This window comes from Meles meles, chromosome 9, assembly GCF_922984935.1.
Source record: "Meles meles chromosome 9, mMelMel3.1 paternal haplotype, whole genome shotgun sequence".
Lineage (NCBI taxonomy): Eukaryota > Metazoa > Chordata > Mammalia > Carnivora > Mustelidae > Meles > Meles meles.
Window position 1 is genome coordinate 72,602,291 of NC_060074.1, and position 12,474 is coordinate 72,614,764.

Genomic DNA, 12,474 nt, shown 5'->3' on the forward strand with positions numbered 1-12,474 from the left:
AGTTTAAACTTTCTAAACCTGTTTCCTTATCCATAAAATGGCCATAACAATACCGACTTCTTGGTCGTTGAGAAGAAGACACGAAATAGAATGCTGTATACACTTTTCAAAGGGCTTGGTATGGTGCTGCTTAAACATATTACTTGCTGGGGCGCAGGGGTGGCTCAGGCGGTTAAGTACCCCACTGAGGTCATGATCTCAGTATTGTGAGACCCGGCTCGGCGCCCTTCCTGGCTCTGCAGTAGGGAGTCTGCTCCTCCCCCAGCTCGGGTTCTTGCTCTCCAATAAAGAAAGAATTCTTTAAAAAGGGGGAAAAAAAAACTTGCTTAGAAAATTCTCGCTTACAGAAAGAAGAAAGCGAGAAAATTCTCGCTTAAAGAAAACCTCCAGGATCCCTATTTCCACCCCCCAAGCTGGAGCCTAGAGCGATCGGGAACCAGAGACCCCACCCCGCGACCGCGAAACTGCCGCGAAGAGATTAGGACTCGGGAACCCCCGCGCCAGGGGAGGAGCGCGCCGGTGACGCGGGCGGAAGTGCTCTCTCTCCACTGTCAGCTGCGCCGGAAGTTCCTGGCCAGGCCTGGCGGTAACCTTCTGGTCCTCACCGCTTCCACCGCACCTAGGTGGGCTGTGCGAGTCCGAGCCTCAGCCGGGATCACGCCTGGTAGCCGCAGGAGACGCACGGGTTTCAGAGGAGGACGCCGAGGGCCGAGGGGTGTAGGAACCGCGGGCGCAAGGCCGCCCAGCAGACATGTCTCTAGTGGCGGAAGCCTTCGTCTCGCAGATAGCAGGTACCGCGCGTGGCCTCGGACTGCGGGTGAGGGCGGGGGCGGCGCGGGGCTGTCGCGGGGAACAGCGTGGAGCTTAGGGCTGCAGCTTTGCCTTTTGTGTCATTAGGTGCTGAACGCAGGCCTGGGGATAGAGGCGGGCACGGAGTACCAGCCTCATCTCACGGATAGTAAACTGACGGGGAGACACTTAGCCAAGGTCACACCGTAGGGACAGTGATACCGTCTTCCCCCTCGTGGGCGTACCTTGTGCTGTTGGGTCGGGAGGAGCTAGGGTGCGTGGAGGAGGCCCTGAGTTCGTATGGGGGGGCGTGGCTACAAGGGCCAGGTATTACAAGGCGGAGAGTGGCTGTGGCCTCGGTCGTGGGATCTGACGTTTAAGGTGGTTGTCATTGATGAGTTGCCCTTGTTACTTGATGTCATGTAAGGACCACCGAAGTTCTTGCTTCCTCTCCAAGCAACATAATATTGCTATTTGCCAGATCTGTAGGAATCGCCGAAAAGTCAGTCTCGGTATACTTTTTAGAAGCAACTTTGATTTGATGGACTGAACGTGGCTGATGTAACTAGATTTCTCTTTTTGAGTTATTTACCATAGTGAAAGAAATCAAATATTGTTGAGGAAGTGAGGAGAGTAGACATAGGTATTGTAGGTATAGGTTGATGGGTAATAGCTAATCTTTAAATGGAGTTAATCTTAATTTCTTGCAGGATTTTCAACATGAGTAAAGAGACAGTTACCAGGATAAATAGGTACATTTGAAATAAAGTAGTATTTTGGAAATGGAAAGTACTGAATGTGTAATAAAATTTGCCAAAATGTTTTTCGTAGCACTGCATTTGTGTGAACATACTTTTTTTTTTTTCTTTTTCACTTAAATACATTTTTTCTGGAAGAGAGAGAAGCTCTCACTAGATTATAAGCTTCATGAGAGTAGAGATATACTTGTTTTGGCCCACATTAAATCCGGAACACCTGTTAGTTGGTGCTCAATAAATATTTGTGACCTGAATCAACGAATAATCTTGAGATTTTAAACAGTGATTATTTCTGTTTATGTTAAAAGTTAGATCGTTGACTTAGGAGTGCCTGGGTGACTCAGTGGGTTGAGCCTCTGCCTTTGACTCAGGTCATGATCTCAGGGTTCTGGAATCGAGTCCCGCATTGGGCTCCCTGCTCAGCAGGGAGCCTGCTTCTCCCCCCCCCGCCCCCGGCCTACTTGTGATCTCTCTCTCTGTCAGATAAATAAATAAAATCTTAAAAAAAGTTAGATCATTGATTTAATTTCCATTTCTGCTATGTTAAAAAAAAAATCAACTATTTCACCATTGTAGGCTGATTTTGGTATACTATATGCATATGTCCCAGTGTGTGATTTCTTTTAAAGCAAAAATGATAAATGTCTTTTAAAAAACTTTTGATAAGTTTGGAATTTTATTTCAGTTAGTGAAATTTAAGAATTCCTAGGAATTTTATTTGTATGCCATCTTGGCTATTTGTATTTATTACTCTAGAAGGAGGCATTTAAAGATGAAAAATTCAATAGGTGGTGTTGGGACAACTCCTAAGTTATAACACCATAAGAATAAATTCCAAATGAGTTGAAGATCTAGATGTAAAATAAGGACAAAACCAAAGTGTAATAAAATAATTACGAGAAAGTACAGGCGATAGTTTAATCTTGGGTAGCAGAGGAGGCCTAAGCAAGACACAGAATCTAAAGTTTCTGGGAGAAAAAATTAGCAGATTTGATTGCAGAAAAATTAAAAAGCTTTACATGATAAAACACAGGTTTCCACAAAAATTAATGAAAAAGACAACAGGATCATGAGTAAAGGATAGGAACAAGCAATTCACAAATAGGGAAATGCAGATGGACAATGAAAACATGAAAAGATGCTGTCACTAAAAGTAGACAGAGTTTTCCATTTAGTCAAATGGGCAAAAGTGAATATGAAATTTTCTAGAACTGACAAGAGTATGGGGGAAAAAATCTATCCTCAGACTGCTGGTGAGTCTAAATTATTACTGCTTTTTGAGAACTTAATATAGTAATATTAATTAAAATACTATCCTTTAACCCAGAAACTTTTCAGGGAATTTATCTGATAGGAATACCATTAGAAGTACCTTTATTTCTTATGCTCCACAAATAAGTGAAACCATATGATAATTGACTCTCTCTCCTTGACTTATTTCACTCAGCATAATCTCTTCCAGTCCCGTCCATGTTGATACAAAAGTTGGGTATTCATCCTTTCTGATGGAGGCATAATACTCCGTAGTATATATGGACCACATCTTCCTTATCCTTTCATCCGTTGAAGGGCATCTTGGTTCTTCCCACAGTTTGGTGACTGTGGAGCATAAGAAATAATACGGAGGACATGGGGAGATGGAGAGGAGATGGGAGTTGGGGGGACTTGGAGGGGAAGATGAACCATGAGAGACTGTGGACCCTGAAAAACAATCTGAGGGTTTTGGAGGGGTGGGGGGTGGGAGGTTGGGTGAGCCTGGTGGTGGGTGTTATGGAGGACATGTATTGCATGGAGCAATGGGTGTGGTGCATAAACAATGAATTCTGGAACACTGAAAAGAAATTTAAAAAATAAATAAAAATTTTAAAAAATCCCAAATGGGGAAAAAAAAAAAAAAAGAAATGTTAAAGGGAGTTCTTTAAACGAAATAAAAGGGTGCTAATTAGTAACAATAAAACATTTGGAAGTATAACTTTACAGGTAAAAATAAACTTATAAGAAAGTTCAGAATAATCTAATGTAAAGGTGATGAGTTAATCATTTGTAAGCTAGTATGAAGTCTAAAAGACAAAAATAGTAAAAATATATAATTTCTTAAGGAATACAAAGATATATAAGATGTATATTTTGACATCAAAAACATAAAAGTTTGAGAGGATAAAAGTGTATAGTTTTAGAATATGTTAAAACTGAAGTTTTAATGAATTAAAACAGACTGTTTTTATAAAATAAATAAAAAAACAAAACAAACAACAAAAAAGTACCATTACTTGGGGCGCCTGGGTGGCTCAGTTGCTACGCGTCTGCCTCTGGCTCAGGTCATGATCCCAGGGTCCTGGGATCGAGCCCCACATCAGGCTCTTGGCGGGAAGCCTGCTTCTCCCTCTCCCACTACCCCTGCTTGTGCTTTCTCTATGTCTCTCTCTCTGTCAAATAAATAAAATCTTAAAAAAAAAGTACCATTACTTAAAGCGATATATAGCAGTATTCATTATATCATTAATTTTAGTATTAAAAAACCACAGATGTTCTAAATATATGTCAAATTATAGAATGTCCACATTACTACAAATAATAGAAATGTTAAATATTTTGGCTTGAAATTTATGATTACCTTAAGTAAAAACAAGTTATAGGATAATATATATACTATATGAGCCCATTGTTATTAAATAAATCCTATATAAACTTGTATATGTTTAAGCAAAGAAAAATAGAATTTTCAACTTATTTTAACTAGTAATTTCAGAGTAATAAGGGTAGGGTGTTGGTGGAGGGTAGAGTAGCTGCATTTCTGAATTATTCAAATTGTTATAGTGAGAATATTTTACTTGGGTAGTTTAAATGATTATAATTAAAAAAACTTAAAAGATTGTATTTGGGCAAGCAGTGAAATAAGGGGTGACTAAAATAACAATTTATATGAAACATGTTTGACTTATAAGTGACTATGAGTGTGACTCAGATCAAGCAACTATGCAGAGTGTTTTATTTCTGACAGTGATTTGATTTTCTTGGAAGAGGTCAACCTCAAGAGATTAGAGATTCGTATTTATATAGTCCTATTATAAATACAACAAATAATTGTGAATTGGTTTTTGTAGTTGAGGCTCTCATTTTTAGTGTATTGCTTATTATTTTTCCTTTGAGTGGTTGTGAGCCAACACACTCACATTTCTTTAGAAATGAGATATTTTTTAAGAAACATTTAAAGGCATCTTGCATCTCTCTGTGATATTCTTGAGAGCCCGTCTTTTAGGAAGACATCTCTGAACTCCCCAGCTTAAGGGAACTATTTTTGTCTCTTTACTACCAATGTATTCGCCTCCACGATCCCGCAGTTCTTACTCCTTACTGTACCTTAGTGGCTTACTCTCTTTATTTCCGCTGTTATTTCCTTAGTTCAGGACTTCATCATTTCTCGCTTGGATTACTATAGTGGTGTCTGAATTGGTTTCCATGTGTCTAGTCTGGCTTCTTTCTAATACAATCTCCACACTGCAAGCCTCAGTGGGCTTTTGTTTATGTTAATTTATTATTATTTTTCTAAAATGCAAATGTGGCTCCTCTTGTTTCAACGTCTTCATTAGTTCAGAACTGTCACATGGCATATAAGATCTGTCATAAGTTAGTCCATCTCTCCAGCCTCGTCTCTTGTCATTGTTAAATTCTCACTTTTCTAAACTGTTTTGTAGAGTTCATCTTTGGCACATAGTGTCCTCTTAAGGGACAAATAAGAGTTTGCACATTTTAACCTGTAAGTCTCTTACATTTTTTCCTTTCAAATGAGAACGGTTCTTTTTCTCTTTTTTTCTGGTTGTAATTATGATACATGGCCATTATAGACAATGAAGTAATCCAAAAGAATCTGAAGAGTAAAACAGCTATCACCTAAAATCTAACACCCAGATTAAGACTTTAAAGTTTTATCATCATCGTTAAAACTTTGGTGAGTAGAGCTAACTTGTTCTTTGCCCCTAAAAAAAACAACAACACATAAATAATACAAAACGTACATATTTTTTTGTAACCTATTTTGTTGTATAACATTGAGATGTGTTTCCTTGTCTGATGGAAGTACACATCATCATTTGCAGTGGTTACATAGTATTTCATTGTAATGAAGCAATCATAATTTATTTATCTACTCTTATTTTGGTGGTTTTTAGTGTGTTACATTAGTTTAGCCAGAGAAGCAGAAACTGGAGGATCTTGAGCTCTAGCTCTAGCTTTGTATCTATGTCTCTCTCTCCACACACACACACACACACACACACACACACACACACGGAATTGGCTTGTGGTGTTGCGGGGGTTGGCCAACCAAGGACCACGTCCACAGAGTAGGCAGCCAGGAAGGGGAGATCGAAGAGGAAGAGGCACATGTAGCAGGTGCTGCTTGCAGTGTATGAACTCATAGGCCCTCTGTTAAAAAAGACTTCCAACAGATTAAATCTGGCACACCCAGGATAATCTCCATTTAGATGAATGTAAAGTCAACTCTTTAGGGACTTCAGCAAAATCCCTTCACGGCAGCATCTAAATTAGTGTTTGGATAACTGGGAGAAGGTATTTATGAGCTACAAAATGGCTGTTGCTTCTCTTGTCCTCCCAGAGCCTGCTAGAGAATGTCCCTGTAGCTCACTATAACCAGAAACAGGAGAAAGGGAATTCTGGCAGCTGTAGTTCAGTCTAGGCAAGCTGATAGATCCTAAAGCCATCCCTGGTATGTATTATTTTTCTCTGATATGAGCAGTGCTTGCATAGACATATTTGTGGATCTACTGCGTAGTTTCTTTGATAAATTTCCTAAACTGGAAGAGGATTTTGAGTTGTTGTTATTTAATAATATGGAAAGGAAGGGTAAATTGTGATTTTGAATTTTCTTTTTAATTTTTGAATTAATAGCTTGGATCTTTAGATGATGATATGCTTGATTTAGAACTTTGAGGAAGGATAAAAATAATCCTGAGTATTGAATCATTAAAAAAATTTTTTTTTATGATTTTATTTATTTATTTGATAGAGAGGGACAGAGAGAGAGAGGGAACACAAGCACGGGGAGTGGGAGAGGGAGAAGCAGGGTTCCTGCTGAGCAGGGAGCCTGATGCTGGCTCGATCCCAGAACCCTGGGATTACAACCCAAGCCGAAGGCAGACGCTTAACGACTGAGCCACTCAGGCGCTACCAAAACACCCATTTTATTTATTTTAATAGTAACCCATTTTTAATATTTTAATAATAACCCATTATTTATTGTCAGGGAGAGAGAGCACAAGCAGGGGGAGTGGCAGAGGCAGAGAGAGAAACAGACTCCCTGTTGAGCAAGGAGCCCAGTGTGACATCCCAAGATGCTGAGATCATGACCTGAGCCAAAGGCATCCGCTTAACTGACTGAGCCACCCAGGCACCCTCAAAATTTTTTATAACAGCCTGTGTATTTTATATTTTCATTTGCTTGTTTTTTTTTTTTAATGGCAAGTTTTTCCAGTACATTACATGAGATTTTTATTTATCTTTTTAATTTTTTAGTCACTGGGGTATGTACCCTAGGGGAGGGTGGAATATCCCCTTTGGGTCGTGTGAGCACATGTGGAGCAGTCACTGTAGCCAAAAAGGATGGGATACTGTGGTGGACAAGCCTGACCCCCTTGTTTATCCCTGTGCTAGGAGTGGCTCCAGGCTTTAGGGCTCCACAGAGGCCCCAGACACACACAAAAGGAGAGAGAGGTGTTGAGCACCAAACAGCAGAAATCTCCCTCTCACTTTTTTTGTTGTTGTTGTTTGTTTTGCTTTTATTTTTAAGTATTCTCTATACCCATCATGGGGCCCAAACCTCCAATCCCTAAGATCAAGAGTCACCTGGTCCTCTGACTGAGCCAGCCAGGTGCCCATCAGTCATTTCTTTCATCTTGCTTTTTCACTTCTGGTGGACTATGGAGTAAGTGAGACCTGGCTACTTACTACATATGTGATCTTTATTTTATTTGTAAAATGGCAAAGATAATTTTATATATTTTAAAGATGATGAGAAAAGATACTAGTGCTTAGCCTTGTGTCTGACACACTGTAAGCACTCCATAAGTGTTCATTAATGTCATTTTTAGCTGTTTACCTTGTTAGTTTTTCTCTTTTACCACTCCCTAATAGAGTGAGTGGTGGTCTGTTTATTAGACATTGCCAAAACATTTTAGCCTTAAAAGCTTAGCTGATAATTATCTAGTTACTGATAATAAGAGTAAGCATCCCTTTTGGAGCCACCGTTCTAGATGATTTAGATATAAAATCGCTAATATTAACAATTTGATCCTGTTTGATAGATATTATTCTTATTTTATAGGTGAGGAAATTGAAGCTTAGGTAATAGAACATAAAGTTTAGGAACTGGGCCATAGGAGTAAGACAAAATTGAGTTCTAAATTCACCTCTGCCTCTTGTTCTGTGATTTTGGGCAGACTGTCTGGGCCACAGTTTCCTTATTTGTAAAAGGGGTAAGATTTTTTTTTTTAAATTTTATTTATTTATTTGACAGAGAGAGATCACAAGTAGGCAGAGAGGCGGGCAGAGAGAGAGAGAGAGAGAGAGAGAGAAGCATGCTCCCTGCTGAGCAGAGACCCCCCCCAATGCGGGGCTCGATCCCAGGATCCTGGGATCATGACCGGAGCTGAAGGCAGAGGCTTTAACCCACTGAGCCACCCAGGTGCCCCGGGGGTAAGATGTTTTATAACATGTTTCATGCATCTAGTTTACTGGTACGTGGTAGTTTCTGTTACCACTTTCATTGCCTGAGGGCCTTTGAGGTTGTTATATTTGTAATGTTACTCTTTTTGCTATTTTGGACAGCAAAAGTCCAAAAGTGTCTTTATTTCTAGTAACTCTATACCATTTTTCTGAATGACCTTATTACTTCCCCAGTACCTTGCTATACTTGAAGCATATCAGTTAATTTCATCATACTGTAATTATTAATCTTTTGAAATCAGTACAATATCTGTTCTGTTCTTTCTTTAGAAGCTCAGTAAACTATATAAAGCGTAAAAAAAAAAGACTTGCAATATTTCATTTATCTCATTGTGGGCATGTGGGTGCTTAATTATTTAAATATATTAATAACGTCATTCTAGGAGTAGCATTAATTTATATTATGATCTGGAAAAGTAGTTTTTTTATTAAAAAATTTTTTTTTTTAAGGGCGCCTGGGTGGCTCAGTGGGCTAAGCCTCTGCCTTTGGCTCAGGTCATGATCTCAGGGTCCTGGGATCGAGCCCTGAGTAGGGCTGTCTGCTCAGCAGGGAGCCTGCTTCCCTTCCTCTCTCTCTGCCTGCCTCTCTGCCTACTTGTGAACTCTGTCTATCAAATGAATAAATAAAATCTTAAAAAAAAAAAGATGTTTATAACATTTTGTTTTTATATCATCAATAAAGTATTTTTGATTTCATCCCTCTTCATGTTAAATACTAGGAAATGTAGGCTTTTTTTATTTATGAGAGAGAGAGACAGAGAGAGAGAGAGAGATTTACTTAAGAAAGAGAGCATGGGGTGGGGAAGGGTGGGGCAGAAAGAACGGGAGAGAGAGAGAGAATCCTAATCATCCTTGCATTTAGCACAGAGCCCAGGTCAGGGCTCAGTCTCACAGTCCTGAGATCATGACCTGAGCCAAAATCAAGAGTCGGACATTTAACTGATGGAGCCAGCCGGGCACCCCGGAAATGTAGACTTGAAAAGCAGTTCGGAAAGGTACCAGAAGCTCAAAGAAGTGGAAAACATAGTTTAAAAGTCCTTTGTAAAGTAGAAGTGATGCTGTTGCTCACAAGGTTTATTGAGAACGCAGAGAGTGATAGAGCTATTATATCTGATAGAGCTCTTATAACCGCATGCCTGACTATCTAATGATGATGATTGTAGCAGAAAATTGAAAAAATACAATGCAGGGAGCCCCTGGGTGGCTCAGTGGGTTAAGCTTCTATCTTTGGCTCAGGTCATGATCTCAGGTTGCTGGGATCGAGTCCCGCATCAGGCTCTCTGCTCAGCGGGGAGCCGGCCTCTCTCTCTCTCTCTCTCTCTTTCTCTCTCTCGCCTGCCTCTCTGCCAACTTGTGAGCTGTCTCTGTCAAATAAATAAATAAAATCTTTAAGAAAAAAGAAAAAATACAATGCATTCAATTCTTGTTCTTGAAAATAAAGATATGTTGTTTGTTTTACTTAGTATTCTGAGGATTCTCCAGGATTGAGGAAGGCACTGAGGAATTATTGAGGTTACTGAACTGGCCATCACATTCAGAGAATCTTCTTTCATTTATCTTTGTCATGTGAATGGTCTCATACTGTTGTGCTTATCACTTGGCACATGTAAAGGGGATATCGAAGGGACAGATGGAAAAGCAAAGCCAAAGATAAAATAGGTTCTACTTCAGAGTAAAGGCAAAGTACAATTTATTGAGAGCAATGTGGCTTATTTTATTTTATCATACTTAAATTTGTGAATAGGTTGGAAACTGAATTCTTAGAGGCAGCGTTTTGTTGCCTTTTAAAAAACTTTGATATGATGCCTTTTAAAAAACTTTCAAGTCAGAAAAATTTGAAAGTTTCTGATTCTGAAGTAGTCCATAGTTAATCATAATGTGAGTTTTAATTTTCTTATATGCTTTATTAACACTCCGTACTCTGAAATGTCATGATTTTTAGCTTTTAATTTAAAAGATTTGGTGATGGGTATCCCATAAAGATTTGCTAGTCTTATTTCTGTGAAGACTTTTGAGTTATTAACGTTAGCTCAAGCCTTCCATATTTGAGTGAAAATTGAAAGAAAATATCATCAAACTTATTTAACATTTTTCAAACGTTTTTGAATTTTCTTGATAAGCAGTTATCAGATGGACTGAAGATACCAAATGGAGATGAGCTATTAAATTCAGGCTTCTCATTTTTTGTTCAAAGACAAAAATTATAATATTCAGCAAATGCAGTTACAGACATTTATGTGTAGAAGTATTTGCCTTGCCAGTAAGAGAAATGCATGTTTTAATTTTTTATTGCTTTGTAAATGATCCCTCTATTCTTGAACACTCTTCTTATTTTTGTACGCTCTATAAATGAATCATGGTTTTGAACTTTTCTACATCAGTAATAAAAATGAGATTTGATTGGTTAGTGATAAAGAGGTTTCTTTTCATAAAAACAATCATTTTGTCATGGCAATTCCCATTAACTGTAACTGCGTTAACAAAATAGAAACTGTAAAAAGCATTTCATTGTACTTATACACTTAGCTGTGTTTTTGTGCTGATTATATATTTTTATCTTTAAGAACTTTTAAAAGCCAAAGAAGTTTCTTCATGACTTAATCCGCATTTGGATTTTCAAAAAAGTTTGTTGGGTATATATAATTCCAGGGGAGAAGTATCCTTAGATATTGTCTTGGAATTGGCCCCGTGTCATATTCTATTACCTAGACAAACTAGAACACTGACTAGAACTTCATACAAATAAATTATATCATTTGTTAGACAGGAAGAGGGGCTTAATTATTCCAGCATTTATTTCTGTAAGCTAATATTGGCAGCTGATGCGTTAATGATTTGGCCTTTTGTTGACCTCCTTTTCTTTTGATCATTAGTCTTTACATTATAGGGGAATGTTTTGGCATCATGAATGATAAGCTTCTGATTTCTTTTTGATAAATTTGAAAAAGATATGTGTTAATAAGAATGTAAAAATAAAAGCTACTTACTTTTTTTCATTAGACATTGTTATAATTGTAATTTTTTTTTAGGATTTTATTTATTTATTTGACAGACAGATCACAAGTAGGCAGAGAGGCAGGCAGAGAGAGAAAGGGAGAAGCAGGCTACCTGCTGAGCAGAGAACCCAACACGGGGCTCGATCCCAGGACCCTGAGACCATGATCTGAACTGAAAGCAGAGGCTGAGCCACCCAGGCACCCCATAATTGTAGTTTTTACTGTCCATCAGTTGAACATCCTAGTTTGGCTAGTCGATGAGAACTGGTTATATAATGTTAACTTCTTATGTGATAATTTATATTTATTTCTTAGTTGAAACTGTGAATTCTTTTTTTTTTTTTTTTTTTTTGAGATTGTGAATTATTCTTTTTTCTTGCTTGAGAGAGAGAGAGAGAAAACAAGCACAAGCAGGTAGGGGGGAAGGATAGAGGGAAAGGGAGAAGTAGACGCCCCACTGAACAGGGAGCCCGACCTACGGACCTACCAGGGCTGGATGCCAGGACCTGAGCTGAAAGCAGATGCTTAACTGACTGAGCCACTTGTGAATTAGTCTTGATGTATTTTCTTCTCAGACAGATTTCTTCTTTTTGTCATATATACTTGTACTGATTTTCCATACTGTCATTTTGTGGCTGTTTGGAGAAGGTAAAATAATTTTGATATTAAATATTTCAAAAGGGAGATAATGTTCTAGAAATGATAGAGTGCAATTTAAGGGCACGTGTAAAGTATTTCATTATTTACTGTTTTGGATTATCTTTGTATCATAGGTAAATGGCTTTACTGGTCTGCTTTTTATAAAAAGATAGTAAGCGGGGCGCCTGGCTGGCTCACTGGGTTAAGGCCTCTGCCTTCAGCTCAGGTCATGATCTCAGGGTCCTGGGATCGAGTCCCACATCGGGCTCTCTGCTCAGCAGGGACCCTGCTTCTTCCTCTCTCTCTGCCTTCCTCTCTGCCTGCCTGTGATCTCTGTCTGTCAAATAAATAAATAAAATCTTTAAAAAAAAAAAAAAAGATAGTAAGCTTTGAGTTTAGCCAGCATAATTACATCATTTTTTTTCTTGGATTCTTTTTTGCCTCATTTCCTGAATAATGTAGCAACTACCAACAGAACAGAGTTTCTGATGGAGGTAAGCCATTGTAGTCACTGGGTTCCAAATTCTGGGGACTGGAGGTCAGGGAGCCGT

General features: G+C 38.6%; 1 protein-coding gene across 1 annotated transcript in view; it reads left to right on the plus strand.

Annotated features, from left to right (window-relative positions):
* Nucleotides 1-563: 563 nt before the first annotated feature.
* MTX2 (metaxin 2) overlaps nt 564-12,474 on the plus strand; it is a 68,852-nt gene continuing 56,941 nt past the window's right edge. Inside the window, exon 1 of the mRNA XM_046019840.1 lies at nt 564-791. Coding sequence (XP_045875796.1) covers nt 752-791 — 40 coding nt within the window. The 5' untranslated portion in view covers nt 564-751. The remainder of the gene's footprint in view (nt 792-12,474) is intronic.